The sequence below is a fragment of the Euprymna scolopes genome, chromosome 2 (assembly GCF_053919585.1).
Source record: "Euprymna scolopes isolate OS-2025 chromosome 2, ASM5391958v1, whole genome shotgun sequence".
Classification (NCBI taxonomy): domain Eukaryota; kingdom Metazoa; phylum Mollusca; class Cephalopoda; order Sepiida; family Sepiolidae; genus Euprymna; species Euprymna scolopes.
In genome coordinates, this window is record NC_136483.1 from 126,263,980 (window position 1) to 126,291,502 (window position 27,523).

A 27,523-nucleotide genomic window follows, 5' to 3' on the forward strand; every position below is an offset into this window, starting at 1 on the left:
ATCAAGATAAGGTTTGAGATGTATTTCATCAATAAGTAAAGATACTGTGGTGTCTTTCGGCATTAGTAACTTGAATTTATTTTTAATATACATGAGGAAATTGTTATGTTGTTCAATTACAGGATTCATAGACATTGATAAGGTTAATCTCCTGATAGTTGAATAACATGGTAAAATCACATTTTTAGTGTCTCTTAACAGTCTGTACCCTCTAGGGGAGCAGTTATATAATAAAGAAGAGAATATCATCATTTCACTTGAATAATTAACCTTATTCATTGTCATTATATTTATTTGTTCATAAATGAATTTAATTGAATTGACATATCTGAATGACTCATCTTGTACTAATAACAAAAATGACAAGATTAATTTTAATAAAGAAATTGTATTTGACGTTTTGGTTTGCTGTTCTTCGATGTCCATTTTTTTCATGTTTTCCATCAAAATCTGTAGAGTATTTTTATCGGTTACATGTTTAGGAACCTTATACTCTCCTATAGAACTCATTTTAACATCATTGCAGAATACTGCAACGGCCAAGTCCGATTCAATTACAAGGGACATTTTTATCTTTGGGCATGGGCATCTGTATATATGATATATCATAATAGTATTTTCCTGCCTAATAAAAGTCCAATAATTTTTATTTAGGAAGTTCAATTTTGTTTCCAAATCATCTATGCTATGGAAAGTGTTACGTTTTTGTAACTCTAACTCGTCAGCAACACTTTCACATAAGGCACGCTTAAGGGCAGAGTTTTCTAAACGCATTTTCTTTGCGTTAGGGGACTCTCTAAAAGTGGTTGATGATGATAAATAGGAGGGACAGTTTGGTAGTATTTTAGGAATAGCATCATCTCTAAGACATGGATTTTTTAATTTAGCAGTGATTGACTTTCCGGTTTTTTCATCAAATGCTGTAGTCTCTCGCCGTATGTCTTCAGGTCGAAAATGAAGTTCACATACCTAAAGAAATAATTTAAAAGAAAACCGTACCATATGTTTGACTTTTACAAAAATTACGGGTTTGTATTATTGTACACATAGATTCGAAAAAGTTATCAAAAAACAAATATATAACAAATAAATGTTATCAAAGGCAAGATAAGTTACTTTTCTACCAAACTGGATATAATTTTGGTGTTTTTATTCAGTGTAACATGTTTATTCAGCTCGAAAAACATGCAGTGTTTACCGATGTATTGGAAAATTCAAAATGGCGGCCGACTCTTAAGCACAGCAAGTTCGGGAAAAGGTGTTATAAATAATAAACTAGACAAAATACTGTTAGAAATTCGCTCAATATATATTACCGTGACATAGGTTGACATATATTCGGTGTTTTTTCAATAGTATTTTGTCTAGTTTATTATTTATAACACCTTTTCTCGAACTTACCGTGTTTAAGAAAGAGTCGGCCGCCATTTTGAATTGTCCAATACATCGGTAAACACTGCACAAAAAATATATCCAGTTTGGTAGAAAAGTAACTTATCTTGCCTTTGATAACATTTATTTGTTATATATTTGTTTTTTGACAACTTTTTCGAATCTATGTGTACAGTAATACAAACCCAAAATTACATGACAAAAAAACGATAAGATAGAAAAATAATTATTAATGAACTTTTTTTTGTTGTTGTTGACTAAAATAGTCATTAACAGTTTTTGGTAAATATGAAGAATTACTTCACCTTGGAAAATTCCTTTATAATTCCTAATTTTATAGATTTTTGAGGTCGCTGTGAACGAAAATAACATTTAAAATTAAGGCAAACGAGTAGTTTCCAAGAAATGTTAGTTAAAAAAAAGTGGGGGATCACTTTTCTATAATAATTTAACGTAAACTGACCATCCACTTTGTGACCACTATTTACCCTCGGAAAATCCTTTAAAATTCCAGGAAACAAGTAGTTTTTTTCTTTTTAAAAATATATTAGAAAATACTCGTTTGCCTTAATTTTAAATGTTATTTGCGTTTTCAGCGCACCCGAAAACTTTATAAAAATATAGATATATATAATATATACAGAATATATATATATAATATATATAATATATATATAATATATATAATATATATATAATTTATATATATATATATATATAATATATATATAATATATATAATATATATATATAATATATATAATATATATATATAATACATATATTATATATATCATATATATATATATATAATATATATATAATATATATATAATATATATATAATAAATATATTATATATATAATATATATATCATATATATATATATAATACATATATGATATATATATAATATATATATATAATATAATATATATATAATACATATATTATCTATATATATAATATATAATATATATATAATACGTATATTATCTATATATATAATATATATAATATATATAATATATATAATACATATATATATATAATATATGCATATAATATATATATATAATATATGTATATAATATATATATGTATATAATATATATTATATTATATATATTATATATATATTATATATATTATATATATATTATATATACATTATATATACATATTATAGTATATATACATTATATATATACATATATATATTATATATATTATATATATATATTATATATAATATATATAATATTTATAATATATATATAATATGATATATATAATATGATATATATATATATATTTATATATAATTTATAATATAATATATACATATATAACATATATATATAATATATATAATATATATAATATATATAATATAACATATATATATAATATATATATAATACATATAATATATATATAATATATATATAATACATATAATATATATATAATATATCTATAATATATATATAATATATAATATATATATATAATATATATAATATATATATAATATATATATTATATCTATATATATAATATATATATATTATATCTATATATATATATATATTTATATATATATCTATAGTATATATATTATATATATAGTATATATATATTATATATATTATATGTATATATCTATATCATATATATATATTATATATATTATATGTATATATATATATTATATATATTATATTATATATATTATATTATATGTATATATATATTATATAATATTATATGTATATATATATATATATATATTATATATATATTATATGTATATATATTATATATATTATATGTATATATATTATATATATTTTATTATATGTATATATATTATATATATATTATATAATATATATTATATTGTATATATATATGTTATATTGTATATATATATATATATGTTATATATATTGTATATATATATTATATATATATTATATATATCTATATATTATATATATTATATCTATATATTATATATATAATATATATATATTATATATATTATATGTATATAATATATATAATATGCATAATATAATATATAATATATATATAATATAATATATATGCAATATATAATATATATAATATATATTAATTATATAATATATATAATATATATTAATTATATAATATATATAATATATATTAATTATATAATATGTATAATATATATTTATTATATAATATGTATAATATATATTTATTATATAATATATATAATATATAATATATATATACATTATATAATATATATAATATATATATATATTGTATAATAAATATTATATATCTATATATAATATGTATATATAATATATATATATATTGTATAATATATATAATATATATATATAATATAATATATATGATATATATATAATATATATATATATATAATATATATAATATAATATATAATATATATAATATATATAATATATATATATATATATATTGTATAATATATATAATATATATATATATAATATATATTTTGTTTGTAAACGTTGGATTTTAGTCGGGCATATCACCAAATACCGGTAGAGCCCGAACAAAGTCCTTAAACGGCTATCATCATTCAGAATGTTTGAGTTTGTCCGAGTTCCTTTTGGGCTGCGGAATGCAGCACAAACATTCCAACGGTTTATAGACCAGGTGCTGTCAGATTTTCCATTCGTCTGTGCGTATATTGACCACGTACTTATTACTAGTCAAAATAGGCAGGAACACATCGATCATGTGCAACAAGTCTTTGAATGCCTGAAGCAATATGGGATAGTCCTAAACCCATTAACATATGTTTTTAGGGCATATCACCATCACTAGAGACGATCAAATCCATTAAAGATTTTCCTACCCCAGCAGCTGCGTCAATTCTTGGGATTAATAAACTTTTATCGTAGATTCTCACCTCACTGTGCACAAGTACTTTTACCATTGACAAGTTTGTTGACAAATGTGAGGAAATGTGACATTGCACTTTCGGAGCAGTCGAAGCATTCAACAAGGTTAAGGCTGTGTTGCAGGAGACAGTAAAGTTGTCTCACACCCAACCAGGAGCTGTGCCTTGGCAGTGGATATGCATCTGCAATTGGTATTGGAGCGGTCCTACAACAAATGTGTGATGCAGACTGGAAACCCATTTCCTTTTTCTCAAAAAAGTTAACAGACACAGAGTTTGGACATATGCAGAGGCGGCACGAAAATTCTCCCCGGGTGAAACTATATCGGACAAAACAGAGTAGAACTCTAGACCATGGGTTGTCCACCACTCAGCCAGGTAAACCCACCATTGAAGTGAGTAATGTTTTTATTGCGGTGTTTGATATTGCGGTTATTACCCCGTTTTCATGTTTGTCAACCTTAGCTCTTATATAATATATATATATATATATACCAATGCAAGAACTCACACATGCATAGTCTATCCCACACACCCGCACTCATCTACTTGATCCACACACAAAGCACACTTGCATTTACCGAGTCCATGACTAAATAAAGTTCATACCTTGAAGTAAAGGTATGAACTTTATTTAGCCATGGATTCTTTCATGTAAATTAGTGTACATTGTTTGGTTGATTTAACGTGTGATATTTCCATGTATTCATTTCCTCTGTAGGACGTTTGACCAGCTAATTATTTAAACCTGATTTTCTTTCTCATTCAATCTCTTCTTCTCTCTCTTTGATGCTGAGAGAATTTAACCTTAATAAAATGTTGTACTAAAACGTTTTAATAACTATTGAAAATAAGTATGTTTTTTTGCATTCAAATTGACCCTTGACATATGTATATAAAAGTATGATTTTAATATAATCTGCTCAGGTCTACATTGAATCTGATGTAAGTTTTCTAAGTGTATCTTGTGTAGTTTCTGACTTTCCACTGGACATGCGCGTGCACACACACACATAAAATCTAATATTGAACTCTCCTTTATATAATAGATGAGTAAAAGTCTGATCCTTGACAACAGCAGGTAACCTTACTAGTTTTTTTAATTCTTTGTAAAAATGCAGTTAATATGGATTTGTTTCTGACTTGTTGACAAGCTTGATTATTTTTTTTACAGGACATCACATGAAGCCTACTAAAAAGCATAGTGATATGCCAGTAGCCAAAGCTGGATTTAAAATTAGATGGCTTCAATTAAGAAACTAAATTAAATACATGAAAGTAAAAAGCTTTGAAATCTGATTTCCGTTCCAAAGAAATTGTTTAATATTTTTACAATTTTCTATTGAATGTAAGAATAAATTCTACTAGATTTTTCAGTATGAGAGTGATTTACAAATTGCAGGTCATTGCCCATGACACACATATTGGAGAGGGCAAATCATTCATCACTATTAAACATCTAGAGTATCTTGAAAAACCTTCTTTTTTTATAATCATTACAGGTTTTATAAAGGTGATGTGAGTGCCATTCTGACAGTGAGGCTTAACCCGTTAGATTCGTTGCTATTCATTTCACCTCTTATAAGTTTTTGTCATATTTTCAAACCAGTGGATCATTCTATCGAAAATGAGAAATTATTTTTTTTAATATATTAAAAGAAAACATTAAAAAAGAAAAAAGCTTTCAATAGGACAATGAAAATGTACTTACATTTAAACAATGAAAATGTACTTACATTTAAACAATGAAAATGTACTTACATTCAAACAATGAAAATGTACTTACATTCAAACAATGAAAATGTACTTACATTCAAACAATGAAAATGTACTTACATTCAAACAATGAAAATGTACTTACATTCAAACAATGAAAATGTACTTACATTCAAACAATGAAAATGTACTTACATTTAAACAATGAAAATGTACTTACATTCAAACAATGAAAATGTACTTACATTCAAACAATGAAAATGTACTTACATTTAAACAATGAAAATGTACTTACATTTAAACAATGAAAATGTACTTACATTCAAACAATGAAAATGTACTTACATTTAAACAATGAAAATGTACTTACATTTAAACAATGAAAATGTACTTACATTTAAACAATGAAAATGTACTTACATTCAAACAATGAAAATGTACTTACATTCAAACAATGAATTATTTACATTACCAGTTTCTCATCGGATATTGTTTAATGAAATTCATTTTAGGATGTTATTGAAGATAAAAAAGAAAATGTACTGTCTTGTACAGAGATTGAACTCATCACTTCCAGATCATGAGATTTTTGCATTTAATATACACACTATATCTCACGCACCTTTTATAGTTGTACAGATGGTTAGACACATCAACAGATCTCATGCATCTCAGCATTATTATTTCATTTTCTTTTTCAGGTAACCTGGGGCAGCCATTGAGTGTTGTTGAAGCCTATGACCCGGCAACTAAGAGTTGGTCGACTCTATCTGACATTCCAAGCACCCATAGCTCATGTGCCTACATAATGTATGAAGGGCGATTATACATCATTGGTGGCCTCTCTTTGCAAGGTCATAGTGCCTGCATGGAATCAATTGGGATAAGCTAACTTCTCAGTCATGTTTTTTTTCTTTTTAAAGCTTTAGAAAAAGCTATAAAAATTGGCTTGAAAAACTTTTGGCTCAAGAATTCTTGCAATATATTTGAGTTTTGGAGTAATCCTGGTGTCGGTGTTTCTTTCCAATCACACTAACTTAAAAAAAATTGCTGCATCATTTTTTAAAATGTGTTCATTTCCTAATCCAACAATCATAAACTCCTACTATTGCATTCCAAGCTTCTTTGCAATGAAAGTGAATGTATTATGTTTTTGTTTTTTTTAAATAAACAAATTTTTAGACTCAGAATCTTATCGCGTTTTAATAAGAAACAATATTTTGTGAGGTTTGGTTTCCATTTTTGATTTATTCTTTGATAATGTGACAGATATTGCCAACTTGTGCCATTATTAAAACTATAGTAGCATAAAACCATCATTATTTTAATGTTTAGCTGCTTTGTGAACCTTATTTTGATGTATTGTGCGCACCTTATTTTGATGTATTGTGCGCACCTTATTTTGATGTATTGTGCGCTTAGAAATCACATATAGTGAGTGATTTGTGCTGCTCTAGTTTAATACACACACAGATAAAAAATGACAGTACACACATATGTAGTAAGTAAAATCGTCAATTTTTTACAACGTGCCCCAGCATATTATAAACAGCTCAACCTCCCCATGTTAAGAATGGCTTTCGGAATAAACACGCCCCAACATCAAAACCCGTTCTGAACAAGGTTGGGGGTTGTTTATTCTGAAAGCCGTTCTTAACATGTGGTTGTTAGGGGTGTTTATACTACGCTGGGGCAGATCGTAAAAAATACTGTAAAAATTAGTTAAAAATGATGTTTTTATTGAAGTGCATTCTAAGGGGTTATAACTAATTTACTCCCCTAAATTGATCTATTTAAAAAAAAAAAAATAGTACACCTTTTTTTCATGATTTTCAATACTTTGTATTCTTGTTATTTTAAATCATTTCACACAACAGTTTCTCAGAAAATTTGGCATTCAATTCCATTCTAAAAACATGACTAAAGACAACTTTTTTTTTTTTTTTTTTTTTTTTTTGGCAGATGTCATCCACTGACATTTTTATTTATTAAAAAAAAAAATGGAATTACTAAAAATAAAATGACTTGTTCAATTTAGAGGAGGGTTTCAATTTGCTATGTACGTTCAATATGCACCCCCACTCATACACTCTTGGAATTTTTCACTGCTGTTTAAATATTTTTTATATTTAAATTTTAGTTGGAAAAAATTGGAACATTGTATAAAGAATTGAACAAATTATTTTTCAAATTTTTTCTATATAATCTAAAAATTTGATTGTTAATAACAAAAAATAAAAATAAAATTGAATGACAAAAATATTAGTGTATGCCTGTTTTCTTTTCTTTTTTTACATTTTCTATATCAACTGATAGATCTACAATGTTCACTGTTCAGTGAGACAGTGCTAAAATATTAAAACCAGGTACTTGTATTGCCAAAAGATTAAAAGATAAACATAAATATTGTTTTTTGTTTCTTGAAAGCATTTCATTTATCTTGTAGGAAATTCTAAAACATGTTATGATCAAAATAAAATTAAAAATTGACTTAAAATTTTTTAACATACAAATATTTTTGTGTAAGAATATTCGACCATAATGCATCACAAAATATCTTGTAAAATTGTGAATAAAACATGTTGTCTATCATGTTAGAAATGGTGAAATAGCTTTAAAAAAATCACTAATGGTATTTTTTTGTTTTTAGAAAGAAAGAAAACTTGAATCTAATGTTTTATGTGATAAGATGTTTTGAAATAGTATCAAATGACTGTTTTAGAAATCCTGTTAATATTAAGCAGCATGTTTGTAGCACTTTGATGTCAACAAAGTTTTTCCATTGTATGTGGAAACACAAAGATTGCAAAGAGTTTGAATGCTTTTTCCTTGTGATGTCAAAACTTTGTGCATTTAGTTTTGTTCATCTTTTACATTATTTGAAAACAGCCTTACTTCCATGGCAACTATGGCTATGACATTACATCCCTTCAACCTTTTTCTTCATATTCTCCTCTTCATTGATACTGAAGGAAAATTCAATTGCATGCTAAGTTAAAATCAAGTAAATCTGTTAAATTACTTTTACGAGAAATTTTGTCCTCACAAAATATGATTTTAATAAAATAATCTTATTAACTGATAAAGAGGCATGTTAAATTCCAAGCAGAAATCGACATGACTTCTCTGATATATATTTTTAAAATAATAATAAAAACAAATTATATTATTTATTTGTGATCAAGATTAATTTTATGTAGAGTGCATTTATATATTTCCAAACGTTTAGAATTTCTGAGTGGACTTTCACAAATTGATATTTTTATTTAAAATAATAATAAAAATGAGTTATATTATTTATCTGCGACCAAGTACATTTGTATATTTACAAAACCAAACAAAAAATAATAAAATGGCCGAAAATTGAAAATTTAGACATTTAAAACTATTTAAACCAAAGTTTTTAAGGGCAGAACAAATATAAAATAGCTGACTTGTTTGGATGTTTGTGTTTCATGGATTTTTGCAACAAAAATTTTTTTATGTCTGTTTTTTCTGTGTATGCTTTGATACAATTCAATATTTCTTTAATTATTCTTTAAAACATTAACTTTAGCGACAATAGAGTGCTCTTTTTTTATATATATTTGCAAAACTTTAAAGTTTTAATTTCTAAGCAGATTTTCACAAATTGATATTTTTATTAAAAATGATAATAAAAACGAGCGACCAAAATTTGAAAAAGGTAAAAACAATAATAAAAAATGATATTATGTTCTTGTGAAACAAGGCATTAAAAAAAAAACATTTATATTTACGCAACTTTCAAGTTTGGATTTTTTTATTAAAAGTAATAATAATAATGAGTTATATTATTTATTCGCTACCAAGATTGACTTTTATGTAGAATGTATTTATATATTTTCACAAATTGATATTTTTATTAAAAATAATAATAAAAACGAGTTGTATTATTTATTTACAACCAGGATTGATGTAGAATGTGTTTATGTATAAACAAAACAAATAATAATTAAAAAAAACAGGGTAATAATTCAACATTTAGGACACTTATCTCTCATGTCATATTTGCTTTGTTGCTTGGGTTGAACAAAATAAGCAGTTGGGGAGAGTGGCTCTAACTAGTGCAGAAAAGGTGCACAGTGCAATCGACCACATTGTGCTGGCATTACCATTAAGAATCCTGATTTCAATGCATAGTCTGACAAGACTACTTGAAGACTTGAAGATGGACTACATCCTGGAAATGGACTATAACCAACCATTAATTATATTAAAGTGTACCTCGTTTCTTCCTCCAATGATGTCCAATGAGTGACATCACCGAATTCGGCCATTCTGGGTCCTGGTTGGTCTCTTCGTACTTCATGATCACTCTGGCAAAGCCCCTGTGTGTTGAAAGGTCTTTAGCAAATCATCACCTCCCTCACATTGTAAAAAGATCAAAAGGGTAAATCATCCAGCACTGGTGGTCAAAGTCTGTATAACTGGAGAGTAAAGGTCATTTAAGCCAAAAGAAAGAAGAATAATACTTTGGCAACTGGTATTTTTGGATAAAATAACAATTATTAGTTGAAAAATTGCACACTCTGATTCTTTATCCATCTAGACGACACTCTTTGGTAAAGTCTGACCGTTTTTCAAGTTTAGCAATTTCAACCCTAAGTTTGAGGGTCAGTCTCTCAACGACATTGAATTTAGTGCGCAGCAAAGCGGGCTCTCAACCCTGTCCAGTTGAGTCTCTCTGTGTCTATCTGTCTGAAACGAAACTCCTGATGCACAAACTTTTATGGAGAATTAACTGGGGGATCACTGCCTCTCTGCCAATAGAATTTAACTCACAATTCTCGATAATACATTATCATTCTAACTTCTTGCTATGTTTATTAGTTTTAATATGCGAAAATCTGCCCTTCTGTCATTGGAATGATCATTAATGAAAAAAATCTTTGAAAAAAAAAAATTGTACTTACATCTGACAATTTATGGTTAAAAATAAAACATTTATCTTTTCTTGAAAAAAAAATTGATGATAAATAATTTGCAAAAAATAAATTCTTAAAAAAAACAAAAAAAAACATTTATATTCAGTCACTATACGGTCGGTTTTTGTTATTTCTATTTTTTCCAGTTTGTTTGTTTTGAAATTAGTCTGTGCTTGTTATTGCGCTCGGCATAATCTGATGATTGCTGGTAGCGCCCAGTCCATGACTGATGGGATATCCTGAGAGTCCAGGTCAAATTCTGTCTTTTTTGCTTCCATACCTCAATTGACAGACCTGCATGCATGTTTGCAAATTAATGTCTGGTTTTATCTTATATATAATATTTTGATTGCAGAAATTCCCTCTCTGGATCAAAGTATCGTAGGTTTCCAATGACAGATGACTCCTATGTTTGCATTTTTTCCAAATATATTCATCCATATGATTATTATAACATACGGAACAACTAGAATATGACATTTTTACTCAATAAAATATATTAATTTTCATAAATTTTATGTTCTGTAAATTTAAACAAAGTGAATTCTATTTTTTTTTATTTTGTGTCCAACGTGTGTGTGTGTATGTGTGAGAGAGAGAGAGAGAGAGAGAGAGAGAGAAATTACATATTTAAAATTTTTGATTGCAGAAATTCCCCTCTGGACCAAAGTACCATAAGTTTGACACAACAGATGCCACATACAAATTTATTCTGTCTAGATATTTATTCTTTAGCCACTATCTTATGTAACTTTAGAATGCCATTTTTAGACACATTTAGTCATTATATTAAAATATTTCATCCTAGGAGCAACATCATCACAATTGCAAACATTTTTAGAGAAAGTAGTTCCTATTTTCCCTCTAAATAACAAGTACTTTTACCACTCCTAGTAATCACCGAGAGGTATTTTGCACTTGGGAAAAATATGGGGGTTTGCCCTTCGAAACTGGATCATAAGCGATTATGTTATGTCAATGATGACATAACATAATCGTTCCTTTTTCTGTTACAAAAATAATAAAGTCTTCCCAGAATAATTTTGCTCCTTCTGATTGGATGATCTCTAGCCATTCCTATATTCCGGAAAAACAGTATATATGCATGCTAAACGAACCCTAATGTACCATTCAATCATGGTGTCTCAATATTACCTACTTTTGCCCTGTGAGTAAATTACTCATTCCCTCATTTTGTACCTTTTGTTTCAGTAATTAATTATACTTTTTACAAACATACATATGTTTTTTTTTTTTTTAGGTAATTCACTTTATTTAAACCTGTGCAATCTACTGGATTCTCTCACTCTATATATTCTTCCCAACTCTCTCTCTCTCACTTTGAAGACACAACAACAAACATTTATTTCCTCTCTGTCTTGCTCGTTCGCTCACCTAACAATTTACGAGTTTCGTAAACACATTCTTTTAGCTTTTTTAAAACAAAAAATAAACTTTTGTTGAGCAAAAGAAAAATTAATGAAAAGAATCTTGAAAAAAATAAAAATTGTACTTACATCTAACAATTTATGGTTAAAAATAAAACATTCATCTTTTCTTGAAAAAAAATTTGTTGATAAATAATTTGCAAAACAAAATTTCTTAAAAAAAAATAAAAGCATTTATATTCAGTCACTATACGACCGGTTTTTGTTATTTTTTTTTGTGTGTATTTCTATTTTTTCCAGTTTGTTTGTTTTGAAATTAGTCTGCATCTGTTACTGTGCTCGACTTAATCCGATGATTACGGTCATGCCTGATCAATGATTAACGAGATATCCCAAGAATCCGAGTCAAATTCTGCAAGATTATCTGTCTAGATATTTTCCATTTGTTGCTTCCATACCTCAATTGACAGGTCTGCATGTGTGTTTGCAAGTTAGGGTCTGGTTTTAGTCACAATTACCGATTTTTTTCACACTGATTACCTTATAACTTTACAGGTCCTCTGGACCGCATCTGTCAGATCCTGGGTCACGGGAGCATACTTGCGATATACTTCCGGCCGTGTTCTTCGATCCCGGCTCTCAGGACCATAAATGCAACCCAGCAGAGGGGGGAGGTACCATTTTTTACAGCTGTTTATATACCCCCTAGATCATAATATGTACGATTTGCGAAGGGATGTCATGTCTAGATTTATTTTGATTGACTTTTATAAAATTTGCGCTATTTCGTTGTGTCTTGTGTTTGTTCGGCTTTTTAGTATAAAGTGAAACTGAATTGAAACGATGTTTCTTCCTCAGCTTTCACACCGGGGACATCCAGAAAGCAAATCAGCTTTGATCAATGCGGTGAAAACCATCATATCAGACAACTGCTTTTCATTTGGTGGGGAAACAAAAAAAAAATTGCTTCGCAGCCAAAATTAAGTGTGGGATTTCATTTTGACCTCATTATATTTATGCACCTGTCAATCATTTTTTAATCATTAAATTTCATCCATTCTCATTCCCGTACCTTCCTAGTGCCAAGGTAAGTCATCACGCCCTTTTTTTTTTTTCGCTTTCGCCTCAAGGATTCAGTTTCAAGCCTACCTCCCTCTCCCAAACTTTTTTCAAACACCCGGGTAACGCTGGGTACCCCCACTAAGAAGTTTTAACATTGTTCATTATTTTTTTTTTTTTTCATCACATTTGCTGTTTTTTGTTTTTCCGATTTTTTTAAGTTTTAACATTGTTTTTTTTTATAAAAAAAATATTTAACTAGGGTTATTACTTAGCTTTGTTTTGATTTACACCCCCCCACACACACACCTCTAAACACCCGGGCAACGCCGGGCACCCCTGCTAGTTATTCATAAAATATTCTTAAGATATACAGGGTACACTTGCATAAAGTTGAGTTCTTTGGGTCCAAAACGGCTTTGTGATGCAAGTTGTACATTCAGACAATCTCCCAGTTAGGAACAAGAGCGCTTTTCAACTTAGCGCTTATGGGGGTTTCTGCCCCACCCTAACCCCCACTGGTGTGTGTACTCTTTGATGCCAGCCAGCAGAGTCTCCTATTTCTAAAAACACAATCGTTTTTATTAAATCGGCTTCTTTCTTCCTCTGTCATTTGAAGATTACTTCTTTCTCTTTTCCTCTGAATCTCTTCTTTCTCTTTCATAACCATATCTCTCTTTAATTCTCTTTTTCCTTCTTTCCCTTAAACTCAAATTATTTTTCTCTATTATCTTTTGGGGTTAATTTCTATCACCTACACTGGTGTGTGAGGGCGGGGGTCTTGCACTTAAATATAACAGGTGGACCAAATGACAAGATTTCCTAGATACCAAAGCAGACATTTTGAATCTAAGTTATTATACTTGTCTGCCCTCATTAGTTATTTAAAATCCATTTTAACTAGAAAAACAATCTTTCTCCCCAGCTCCCTTGTTCCAAAGAATCCCATTATCAGATTTATATTTTCCTTTCATTGAAACAAAAACGACACGTTTCACCTTTGTATAGTTTCCTGCATTTACATGGGATCTCATATACACAATTCCTAGTCATGATTTTTTCTGTAGGGGGCTTGACTCTTACAAGCTGTTTCCGGAGAGTTGAATCACTCCTGAATACTGTCCTGATGTCATATGAATTACATATTTATTGAAGTTTTATGGTATACAAACTGTGGTGAGTTTCTGAATGGTGGCCTTTTGTGTCTGGTCCAGATTTCTTGGAGCTGATGTCATGCTCTCTGGATAGTTGTTTCGGTGGAGGTTTTCGCTTAAACTGTCCATTTACTCTTGATATGCACTGATGTTACTACATATTGCTTTTGCTCGATGTTCTAGGCAACGGACGATTCCTTTCTTTACATTATATGGATGGTGGGAGTTGAAGTTTAGGTACTGTTCAGTGAATGTTGACTTTCGGTATACAGATGACATAAACCCCTGACCAGTGTGGGTTATCAGCACATCTAGGAATGGTAATTTGTTATGTTCTTTTTCCAATGTGAACAGTATAGTTGGACAGATCGAGTTCACATGATCTAGTAATGTTTGAACATCTTCCTGATAGAGGCCAGCGTATGAATGTGTCATCTACATATTGCAACCACATTGTTGGCTTTAGTAGTGTTGATTCTTAAAAAAAAAAAAAAAAAACATAACAGCGTAAACAAAAACACAAATCGCTGGACCAGTTTCGTTTGAACAAACAGACGTCCTTAGAAAATCGAATATCTTAGATTTATTGAATAAAAAACGCAAAACGTGATTACAAATAATACGTATAATCATCGACCTGTTTCATGTATACTATTATACTAAATAATCAACGCAACAATAAAACGTATTGTTTTACTGTGTATGTTTTCAGTGTCCCAATCTTGTTTTCATGTTTAAATTATCCAAATAAACAATTTTTTATTTATTTATTTATTTTTTTTTTTACATCATTCATTTCTGTATTACATTTAAGTTATTTTAACGCAATTTTCTTACAAATAAATCTACTTTAACCCATTGACAATTTATTTAATAAGGGACCAGTTTTCCTACCCAGCGAAAGGGGACGAGTTTTCCTAAATTCAGTTTTTACCCCCCCCCTCTAAAAATTATATTTTAAAAAATATTAAAATTTATTATTTTAAAACCAAATCTCCCTCAGTAATTTCTGTAATTTTCTATTTTTTAGCGATTATCAAGACCCCTAAGATGTGATATACCCTCGTGTCGGACATTATTTCTCGTTCTCACGTAACACTCGACATGTTTTTTGTTTGTTTTCTGTGGGTTTTTTTTCTTTACCGAATAAACGATTCCAAATAAATTAAACAACAAACAACATAGCCGGCGAGGTAGAAAAATCGATTTTACCCTTTTATAAACAAACAACAGTAAATACGTAAATTCTTTTTATATTAATATTATGAACATAAACGCTTTAAAATAAGTGAAACCACTAAGAACTTAGCCAGTTAGGTAGAAAACGGACACTTAGAAAATCGATTTTATTTTAAAAAAAAACAACAAAAAAAAACATTAAACAAGTAAACATATTTTTAAAAAATATTATGGGGGCTATCGTCTATTTTAAAAAAAAACAATATCTCCTTCAAGAACGATCATAAAATGTGTTTTCAATCGATATTTATTCAATAAGGGACCAGTTTTCCTACCTAGCGAAAGGGGACGAGTTTTCCGAGGTCGAGTTTTCCGGGGTCGAGTTTTCCGGAGACGAGTTTTCCCGGGATGAATTTTCCTAAATTCGAAATACCTATATTATTGCTATTGGCAGTCGTAACAATTATGTGCTTCCACCTAATAATTTAATTTAAAAAAAGGTGCTTATCGTGAAACGTTCTGTTTAAAAAAGATATTGTGAAACGTTTTAAAATAAATAAGTAAAAAGTTTTTTGTTTTTTTTTAAAGTTGTTTTCAAAAACAACAACTGAAATACCTAATTTGGCATAGTAACGTACCGGTGATTAGGGAAATTAAAAATACATAAATACCGAACGTTTTATAATTAATAAATTTAAATTTGAAATCAAAAAATAAATTGCAAGAGATTACGCGCAATGCCTCCCCACGGGACAGTTAGACACCGGGGTTGTTTTTTAACGTGGAGGGAGAAAAGGTACAAAAAAAAAAAATAAAATAAAAACTGTCTCAGTCGTGAAGAACTGTTCCTCCTCCACTGAAAGAGAACAAGGAATGGAAGTGCAGCATCTGAAGGGCAGATCTTTGATCTTGGCCAAAATTTCATAATTGAGAACCTTTTTTATTTTGGTATTTTTTTAGATTAGGTCCACCTCCACAATTTTCTTTTAAATGACGACTTTTATAGGTTTTCGACTATGCTGAATACAAAAATCGCATTGAAAGTTTGCAGAAATAAGTAGTTATATAGATATAAAAAGTTGTATTATGCATTGTATTCTTTGGCGACCATTTTTTACGCGCGTGTACGCGCGCCATAACAAATCTACTCCTGTATGACCGACACCTACCGGAAACACTTAGCGGAAAAATACACTTTTCTGAAACTGAGAATGCCCCCCCCCCCACAAAAAAAAAATCGTATCCGGAAAACTTGTCCCTTCTTGCTAGGTAGGAAAACTGGTCCCTTGTTTATTCGATAAGAGACCAGTTTTCCTACCTTGCAAATTTTCCTAATTTCAAAATAATTGGTAATTTTTATACATTCGGTTCAACAGTACAATTTTTAAAATTTTCAAAACATTATCCCCACCCCTCTCCATGTTAAGTATGTGTTACTAAATATTTCAGATTTGCAAGAAAAAAAAATTTTTAAAAAGAAATAAATAAAAAGAGAGAACATTCTAACTCACTCACCTTTTAAATTACGACTTTTATTGGTTTTCGGGTATGCTGAAAACGAACATCACATTTAAACTTTCCACGATGTATCAGAATTCTTGACACCCCTAACACGAAACTGCGAATAAAATATAAAAATCTCGTAATTTCTGTTAAAAGTGGGTTGTTTATTTTCTTTATGGACTATACTTCCAAAATAAACTATTAAAGTTGTTTTAAAAGTAATAGAAATATTTTTTTTTTTAAACAGTAATGAATTTTCCGAACTCAATATTTTTCAATTTTTAAACTTTAAAAAATTTTCTATTGATTCTATTTTTACGATATTTTCAGGGTCAATGTGAAATTTTATGTTCTTTCCAATAAACCGAATATATTTTAGACAAACGTTTTTTTTTTTAATTCACGCCCCCCCACCCACCCCCATTTACAAGTGTCTATTAAAAAGGGGCGAAGTAAAGAATAGATACCCCGTAGCAGACGACGCCGCCTGGCGGTGCCAGGCGCACAATTCAACTACCACCGGTGACTCGACCTATACATTGGCACAAGCACACGGCGTCGGTTGTTTGTAAACACGTCAAATAGCAAACATGCTCGAATATGTGGGGGTCGCCTGGCCTTTTTTTGGGAACTGACTTCCTCCACAAATAATAAAAATAAAAATAAGAAATCTTATGTGCAACACAAACGGAGGTTTATTTCCGGAATAGAAATAAAAAATAATAACAAGTTAAAACATAGTTCTCAATATTTCAGAGTTCTTTTTTTTGAGTTCATATGAAAGGTGGAGAGTCTCTTTTTTGTGTTCTTTGAATGTTCAAATGTGTAACATAGACAATATTAATGTTCGTCTGTTAAAAGAGAGTATTAATGCGCGGAGCAGTGGAAATGAAATAATTGATGTTTGCACGCGTGGTAAGTCCTAATGAGAAAGCGTTGAATGAGTCGGAAGAGTTTAAAGAGACGAAAGAATGCTTGAAAGGCTGAGAGACTAAAGAGATAGATTTTGTGTTTGTGCATGTTTATATTCAGTTTGATCGGCTCCAAACGAGCTCTAGAAAATCAGTTTTAAAAGGTGTCCTAGGAGGAATTTCATTGGACGGAAGACATCACATGGGGTGCTTTCAACTACGTACGCACTTTTGGTATATAAAGGTCACGCCGGAATTTGCGTGGGTGTCATTTTTCATTTTTTTAACGTGCCGAAACAAGCAATTGCACTGCGCGCCTAAATTGTATTTAACGATTTTAAATTTGAATATTAAACTGTGCCAACTGGCACAAATACTCCCCCCAGATTGGAAAAAAAAATATTTTTTTTTTAATATGTAATGTATTCCTTGAAATGTTTCGGCCAGTGGACTTTCCTACCCGTTTTTGTCGTGGGTTTGGTGTCCTCGTCATTTTCTGCTGGTCTTCCATGTTCTAAGGGAATTTGTTCTGGTGGGGAAATTGTCTGAGGGTATTCCTCAATGTATGCTGGTTTAATTCGGTCGATCGCGATGTTGTCTTTCCTGTCTTTCCGTTGGACAGTAAAATATTTTTCCCTTCTGTCCAAAACTTGGTATGGTCCAGTGTAATTTGGACAAAATGGCTTTTTGACCGTATCATTCCTGATAAACACAAATTTGCATGTGTGAAGGTCGTTCGGTATATAGGTTTGTTTGTCAGCCCTCCTGGTGGGGGTAAATTTGAGAGAAGACATTTTGTTCTTTAATTCCGTCACAAATGTAGCCGTGGGTGAAATATCTGTGTATGCATTAAAATACTGTCCAGGTAGTGTGACTACGGATCCAAAAACTAGTTCTGCTGGTGTGCTTTGTAAGTCTTCTTTTATTGTGTTTCGGATCATTAATAGGATTAATGGTAAATTATCTGACCAGTCCGCGTTGTTAAGACTCGTGGCCAAAGAAGTTTTTAGCTGTCTGTGAAAGCGTTCGACGAGGCCGTTTGAGCAAGGGTGATAAGCAGTAGTCTTTATGTGGGTTGTTCCCAACAATTGGTTGAACTCTGCGAAGAGTTTCGATTGAAATTGCGAACCTCTGTCCGTTGTGAGTATTGACGGTACTCCAAAAATTGCTATCCAGTCTTTTAGTATTGTTCCAGCTACTGTCGCTGCCGATGTGTCTTTCACGGGTATGGCTGTTGGCCATCTGCTGAACCTGTCGACTATGGTGAGAATGTGGGTGTGTCCTTTTGAGGGCGGTAATGGCCCCACCAAGTCAACATGGATATTGGTGAACCTGGCATCAGGCGCACTGAAAGTGCCCAGCGGTGACTTCGTGTGCCTGTGTATTTTATTTTTCTGACAGGATACACACGTCTTGGTCCAATTTCGAATATCTGCATTCATATTCGACCAAACAAAGCGGTCTGTTATTATTTTTACGGTGGCTCGTTTGCCTGGATGCGACATATTGTGAAAATGTAGAAAAACATGTCGTCTGATGCTTGGCGGTATGTATGGACGCGGTTGTTCTTTTGCTGTATCACAATAAAGTGTTGTTACACTAAAAGATACGGGCATTTCCTTCAGTTGCAAAGACGTTTTCTGTTGTACGTCAGTGAGTGTCTTGTCCGTCTTCTGTTCTTGTGCAATTAATTCCATAGTTAACGAACTGGAATTTAGTGAAGTTATTGCAGCTCGTGATAATGCGTCCGCCACGATGTTTTCTTGCCCCTTGACGTATCTGATGTCTGTGGAATATTGGGCAATATAATCAAGGTGTCTGATTTCTCTTGGACCATATTTATCTACATGCGTATGCAGTGCATATGTTAACGGTTTATGGTCAGTGTAAATACAGAAGTTTCTTCCTTCTAACAAATGTCTAAAATGTTTAATTGACAAATAAATTGCTAATAGTTCCCTTGAAAAGGTACTGTACTTTGTCTGTGTCTTGCTCAGTTTGGCTGAGAAAAACGATATAGGGGTCATTGTATCCCCTGTCAGTTGATGTATAACTGCTCCTACAGCTATGTCTGACGCGTCTGTTGTAAGTGTAAGCTTCGATTCTTCGCTGTCCTTAATATAATTCAATTTTGTGAAATTGACTAAGGCAGTTTTAGCTTGATGGAAAGCTTTTAAAGCTGATCCGTCCAGTTTTAATTGTTGGTTTTTCGTTTTGTTCTTCAATAATGACGTTAACGGTGCAAGGATTGTGGAACAGTTGGGTAAAAATCGTCTGTAGTAATTAATTATACCTATGAAGCGACGAATTTGTTTAACAGACGTAGGTTGTGGAAAATCCGTAATGGCGCTTACTTTTTCGGGTAATGGTGATATACCATCCTTATCAATTGAATGTCCAAAGAAGTTTACTTCTTGCTGACTGAAAATACATTTGTTCAAATTTATTTTTAAACCGTAATGGGACAGTTTTTGAAAAACTTGTTCCAAGTGTTGTTTATGTTCGTCGAGGTTTCTACTAGCAATTAGGACATCGTCCACGTAAGCGAATACGAATGGAAGGTCCCTAAAAACCTCGTCTATTAACCTTTGGAAGGTTTGACAAGCGTTCCTAAGTCCGAATGGCATTCTGACGAATTTGTAAAGTCCAAATGGTATGGTCAGTGCTGTTTTGTGGATATCTTCATCCGCCACCGGTATTTGGTAATACGCTTTTACTAAATCCAGTTTGGAAAATACCGTGGCATTTTGCAGTCCGATTGCAAAATCGTGAATGTGTGGGATAGGGTATCTATCCGGTACAGTTTGTGCATTTAATCTCCTGAAATCGCCGCATGGACGCCATGTTGTCGCGTCTGCTTTCTGTACCATGTGTAGAGGAGATGACCACGCACTTTTGGAAGGTCGGATAATTCCTTGTTACAACATGCGTTGAAATTCGTCTTTTGTGATCTTGTACTTATCCGGCTTCAGACGTCTGGGGGTGGCGTAGACTGGTTGTCTATTCGTTTTAATATAATGCTTTGCATTATGTTTAATATTATCCGTGACTTTGAATGGCTGAGTAAGTTGGTATTTTTGAAACAGCCGACGAATGTACGTCTCTTCAGGTAAGGCAGAACTAATCCCAGTAGACTGGTATCTTGTGGTGATACCTTTAATTACGATTTTTGTTTGGTTATCAGTCAGTGTGCGACTAGTCATGTCTACCGATAGATTAAACCGTGCTAGGAAATCTGCTCCTAATATTGGTGTCGTCACGTTGGCTATGGTAAAAATCCACGGAAATGTGCGGCGCAGGCCGAGATTGACGTCTAAATATTTTTCACCGTATGTCGGTATTTGTGTGCCATTAGCTGCTTGGAGGTGGTAAGGCTGTGGAATAGCTTTTTGTTTACGTAGAGGTGGTATCACGCTGATTTCAGCTCCAGTGTCTATTAAGAAATTATATCCATGATTATTATCACGAATAAAAAATAAACGACCTTTAGTGGAAAATCCAGCGACAGTCGTTTCCCTGATTCTTGTTTTTAAAAGAACAAAGATAAGTGCAACGCCGAGCTTGTGTGCCGAATTTTTTGTGGTAAAAACAGATTTCGTTCGCTCATTCCCGTGTATTGCTTCGACCTCTACTAAGACTTCGTTTTCGGTAGTCCGATCGTTTATTAAATGAGTAACGATGGTTTATTTGTATTAATTCCTGCACTTGTCGAGTGAGATTTTCGACCGTCATTTTTAGTCCCGATATATCGTCGTCGCACGTCTGTTTCTGCTGTGCTTGTGCTGAGTTTACTTTGCGGTGCCTCAGATTTTCATGGATTCGATCTGCCATATCGGCGAGTTTTTCAATATTTGTCTCTTCCGTTGTGGGTGCTAGGATTTGTACTGTTGTGTCTGGAAGTTTATCCAGCCACAGACTTCTCATTATATTTTCGGACATTTTGTTGTCCCCTAGCAATGTACGCATGTATCGCAAAAGTTGTGACGGGGTGCGATCTCCCAATTCTACTTGGGTGAAAAGATTGCGTAACCTTGTTTCGTTTGAAAAGCTTGTCCGTCGTAAGATGGCCTTCTTAAGTTCGTCATATGGGTTGTCTTCAGGCACATTCTCCAATAAATCCGCCACCTCTTCGACGACGTCTGCCGGGAGTTTTTCCACCAAGTAACAGTATTTGGTTCGTTGAGACGTTATCTGCTTTGCGTCGAAAAGGGCCTGGATTTGGATAAACCAGGTCTTTATGTTGGTAGGATTAAATGCTGGTATATTTACCGTTAACGTTGCCAGAGGTTTTTCAACACAGGAAGGTTCCATGTTTGTTTTCTTCGCTCGAAAGTGATTTCAAAGCCTTTAAACTGTCAACTGACTTTTTCCGATGACGCTGAGCTTGAAATTGTGGTCGAAAAAAAATTGTCGCTTTTTCCGCTGAGTCATGGTTGTTTAATAGTTTATAAGATTCCGTTGTGCATATGATTTCTGCGTCGGGTCACCAACTTGTGGGGGTCGCCTGGCCTTTTTTTGGGAACTGACTTCCTCCACAAATAATAAAAATAAAAATAAGAAATCTTATGTGCAACACAAACGGAGGTTTATTTCCGGAATAGAAATAAAAAATAATAACAAGTTAAAACATAGTTCTCAATATTTCAGAGTTCTTTTTTTTTGAGTTCATATGAAAGGTGGAGAGTCTCTTTTTTGTGTTCTTTGAATGTTCAAATATGTAACATAGACAATATTAATGTTCGTCTGTTAAAAGAGAGTATTAATGCGCGGAGCAGTGGAAATGAAATAATTGATGTTTGCACGCGTGGTAAGTCCTAATGAGAAAGCGTTGAATGAGTCGGAAGAGTTTAAAGAGACGAAAGAATGCTTGAAAGGCTAAGAGACTAAAGAGATAGATTTTGTGTTTGTGCATGTTTATATTCAGTTTGATCGGCTCCAAACGAGCTCTAGAAAATCAGTTTTAAAATGTGTCCTAGGAGGAATTCCATTGGACGGAAGACATCACATGGGGTGCTTTCAACTACGTACGCACTTTTGGTATATAAAGGTCACGCCTGAATTTGCGTGGGTGTCATTTTCCATTTTTTTAACGTGCCGAAACAATCAATTGCATTGCGCGCCTAAATTGTATTTAACGATTTTAAATTTGAATATTAAACTGTGCCAACTGGCACAAATATTCGCCAGCAATTTTTTTTTAATATATTTACAAACTTTTGAAGATAAACCTTAGAATAATAATTATGTTTCGCGGATTTTTGTGCTAAAGATTGATTTTTATGTAAAGTGTTTTATAATTCTTTTTTTTTTCTGTGTGTTTTTTTTAATACAATTCAGTATTTATTTAATTATTCTTTCTTTAAAACATTAACTTTACCGACAATTAATATATTTTTTAAAATAATATTTTTAAATATTGAAGTTTTATTTAATCTAATGATACCATCACGTGATCAATTTATTAAATGACAAAAAAAATCCAAAAGTTGAAGAAGCCAAAATTTTACGAGGTATTAAAAGAAATTAATATTTGGACCATTTTGTTTTAAATACTGTAACAAATGGATAAAGTAAATGTAAATAAATATTGAATTGTATTAAAAACGCGCAAAAAAGAAATGGCCAAAACCGTATAGAATGAACCTTTTTTTATAAGTTTTATTCAAACAGTTTTTATTTGAACTTAATGGACTGTTTTATTTTATTTATTTATTATTTATTAACTGTTTTATTCTTTTTTATCACACAAAAATAGAACTTTTATAATGAAATATATATTATGGACTGTTTTTCAAACATCGAAATTTTAAAATTAAAGTTTTATTTAAAACAAAAACAAAAAAGACGAGGTGTTTTTTCTTTTCGATTTTTGTCACCATTTATTACTTTGAAATTTTATTCAACAATGAAATGATAAAAAAAAACTTTTCGTTAAATATATTTTTAAAAAATTATAAAATATCTATAAAGTCTATTTTTATGTCTGTAAAAGTTTGTTGAAAGTTCAAATAAAGTTTATAATTTAATTGAAAAAAAAAACACCTCGTCTTTTTTTTTTTTTTTTTTTTAAATAAAACTAACTTTAATTTTAAAATTTCGAAACAGTCCATAATATATATGTCATTATAAAAGTTCTATTTTTGTTTGATAAAAAGAATAAAATAGTTATTAAAAAGTTCTGTAAATATATTAAACACACACTCAGAAAGACACCCATTTATTGAAATATCTTTTATTTTTAAAAAAATCTTGCTCGCGAATATTCGTAAAAATGTAATATTTAAAAATATTATTTTGAAAATATATTAATTGTCGCTGAAGTTAATGTTTTAAAGAATAAATATTGAATTGTCTTAAAAACGCATACAGAACCCCTCCCCCCAAACACGGTACATAAAAATCAATCTTGGTCACAAAAATCCAAAATAGAAAGAGACACCCGTTTATTTAAATATCTTTTATTTAAATACGTTCGTTTTGTTACTTATTTTAAAAAAATGTTTTGTAAATATATACTTTTTCTTTTAAATCTTCAAAGGTTTTGTAAATATGTTTTTAAAAAAATGCTGGTGAATATTCGAGCATGTTTGCTATTTGACGTGTTTAAAAACAACCGACGCCATGTGTTTGTGCCAATGTCAAGGTCGAATCACCGGTGTTAGTTGAATTGTGCGCCTGGCGGCGGCGTCGTCTGCTACGGGGTATCTATTCTTTACTTCGTCCTTAAAAAGTAAATAATTAATTTACTCATTTACTCACAAATTGAAGAGGAAAGGTCAATAAATAATATGTTCGGATTTAAAACAAAAAAAAAACGTAGTGTTTTTTTAGAATTTTACCTGTAAAGTTTGAAGTTTAAAACCTTTTTTTTAAACCACGTTATTTGTTTTTTTCTTTTTAATGGAACCTTGGTCCTTGCTCCTTTAATTGAAAAAAAAATTAGTGCTTGAATTACATGTTTCGATGAGTTATAAGCTTGGAAAGACAGGGGGTCGAATAATTCACACCTCGCATTTTAAAATGTCTATTAAAAAGTAAATAATTAATGTACCAAAGTCTTATATATCACAAATTGAAGAGAAAAGGTCAATAAATAATATATTCAAATTTAAAACAAAAAAAGTACTGCTTTTTTTAGAAATTTACCTGTAAAGTCCGAAGTTTAAAACCTTTAAAATAAAAAAAAAACACTTTTTGTTTTTTTTTGTTGTTTTTTTTAATGAAACCTTGGTCCTTGCTCCTTTAATTGAACATAAAAATTAGGGCTTGAATGACATTTTTCGAGGAGTTATAAGCTTGGAAAGATGGGGTGGAATTATTCACTATTTTCACGAAATTTCTGACACACCTAGGACTCCGGGTATTAAGATATCTTGGTCAAATAAGTAACAGACAAGATTTTTTCCCCGAAAAGAAAAATGTGTAACAAACCAAAAATAAATGAATTAACAAATAAAAAAAAAAATTTTTTTTAATTTTGTTGATTTCCAAAGAGAAAATTAAATTGAAGATTAAAGACAGAAATTTTTTTTTTTTTTTTACTATTGATCGATAATTTAAAATAAATGTTAGAGCGTAATGTAAAAATTGAAAATAAAAAATAATTTTAAAAAATTGAAGTCATTACGAAATTAAATCTACCAGAAGGAATTACGTTTTTTTTTTTCGTAAACAAATCAGATATATTTTTATTACAATTTGAATTATAACCCTTCAAAATTTGAAAGGGAACTTGGAAGCCTTTAAGCTAGCAAAATGAATGCCGATGCTCAAAATGTATAAACATTTTGACTCTCCTTTTAAAAATTCACCAAAACTCAGGAAATTAACCAATATTCTGTGGTAGAACTCATTGTCAACGATTATTTTTATAAAAGAAAAAAAATCGGGTTTGTATTACTGTACACATAGATTCGAAAAAGTGGTCAAAAAATAAAATATACAACAAAGAAATATTAACAGCAGCTATAAAAGTTACTTTGCAACCTACCTGAATCATTTATTAGTGTTTTTAAGTAGTTTTAAATGCTCTTTATTTCATACCAAATATTAACTTTTTACGAGTCGTAAGAATTCAAGATGGCCAAAATTACTACCCCCCTTCTTCTTCGAAGAGAGAAGCCTCGTTTTCAAATTATAGTTCGCGCATATTTTGGGGGGAGGAGCTTGCCTCGTTTTCAGCACGTGTCTCTGCGGACATATGTCTCTGCGGACATTTTGCATTTACATGTCTCTGCGGACATTTTGCGTTTCCATTTTTTTATTTACATTTTTTAGAAGTTCCGTCCTCATAATGAAAGTATTTGTAAACATTACATTTAATTTAGATATTTATTGCGCACAAATACTTTTTAGTTTTTTTCTTGGGGGGGGGGAATAACATATAAAGTGGTCAAAACGGTAAATATTTTTTTAAATTTACATTTTTAAGAAGTTTTGGTACTAGTGCACTAGTGCAGAGAGTAACCTGGACGTAAATAATAACGTTATTATTTAAAAAGCCATTCTTAACATGGGGAGGGGAGGGTGTTTTGTACCTATTCTATGCTTTAACCTTACAACTGAATAAAAAAAAAACACACCATAAAACTTTAATTAAACTTGGAAATACGATTTCACACGGTAAGTTTGGGAAAAGGAATTATAAATAAAAAACTAGACAAAATACGGTTACAAACTCGCTCAATATATGTTTCCGTTACATAGGTTGACATGTATTCAGTGGGTTTTTAACAGTATTTTGCATATTTTTTATTTTCAACTCCTTTTCCCAAACTTACCGTATTAAAGAGAGAGTAGGTCGCCATTCTTAATTTTCCAATACATCGATAAACATTGTATGTTTTTTGAGCTGAATAAACATGTTACATTAAATAAAAACACTAAAAACATATCCAGTTAGGTAGAAAAGTAACTTATCTTGGCTTTGATAACATTTATTTAAAAACAATTTGCGCTTGAGCCATTTTTTTTTTTTTTTCAGAAATTTTCAGCACATCAGGGATTTTCGGGTGTGCTGAAAACGAATATCACATTTTCACGATATTGCAAACATACTTTTCTGCATGTTTCATCCAGTAATATACGCTTTTCGGAAACTTAAATTTTAAATCATACACTTTTCGGAAACTTAAATTTATATCATACACTTTTCCGAAACTTCTTTTAAATTTATATCCATCGATTCCTGAAACTGTATTTTTCTGAAACCCAACGACTTCCAATTTCTGAGAAAAAAAAAAAAAAAATGGCTCAAGCGCAAATTTTTATAGGTTTTCAACCATGCTGAATACAAAAATCACACTGAAATTTTTGGCGAACCTG

At 30.7% G+C, this 27,523-nt stretch overlaps 2 protein-coding genes across 2 annotated transcripts in view; one reads left to right on the top strand and one right to left on the bottom strand.

The window, feature by feature from the left end:
* The window catches only part of LOC145295968 (uncharacterized), a 358,155-nt gene extending 345,510 nt beyond the window's left edge, over nt 1-12,645 (top strand). The window contains exon 6 of the mRNA XM_080141890.1: nt 6,761-12,645. Coding sequence (XP_079998016.1) covers nt 6,761-6,951 — 191 coding nt within the window. The 3' untranslated portion in view covers nt 6,952-12,645. The remainder of the gene's footprint in view (nt 1-6,760) is intronic.
* Nucleotides 1-26,747, bottom strand: part of LOC145295971 (uncharacterized) — a 42,462-nt gene extending 15,715 nt beyond the window's left edge. The window contains exon 1 of the mRNA XM_080141903.1: nt 26,190-26,747. Within this exon, the coding sequence (XP_079998029.1) occupies nt 26,190-26,198 (9 nt within the window). The 5' untranslated portion in view covers nt 26,199-26,747. The remainder of the gene's footprint in view (nt 1-26,189) is intronic.
* Nucleotides 26,748-27,523: the final 776 nt, after the last annotated feature.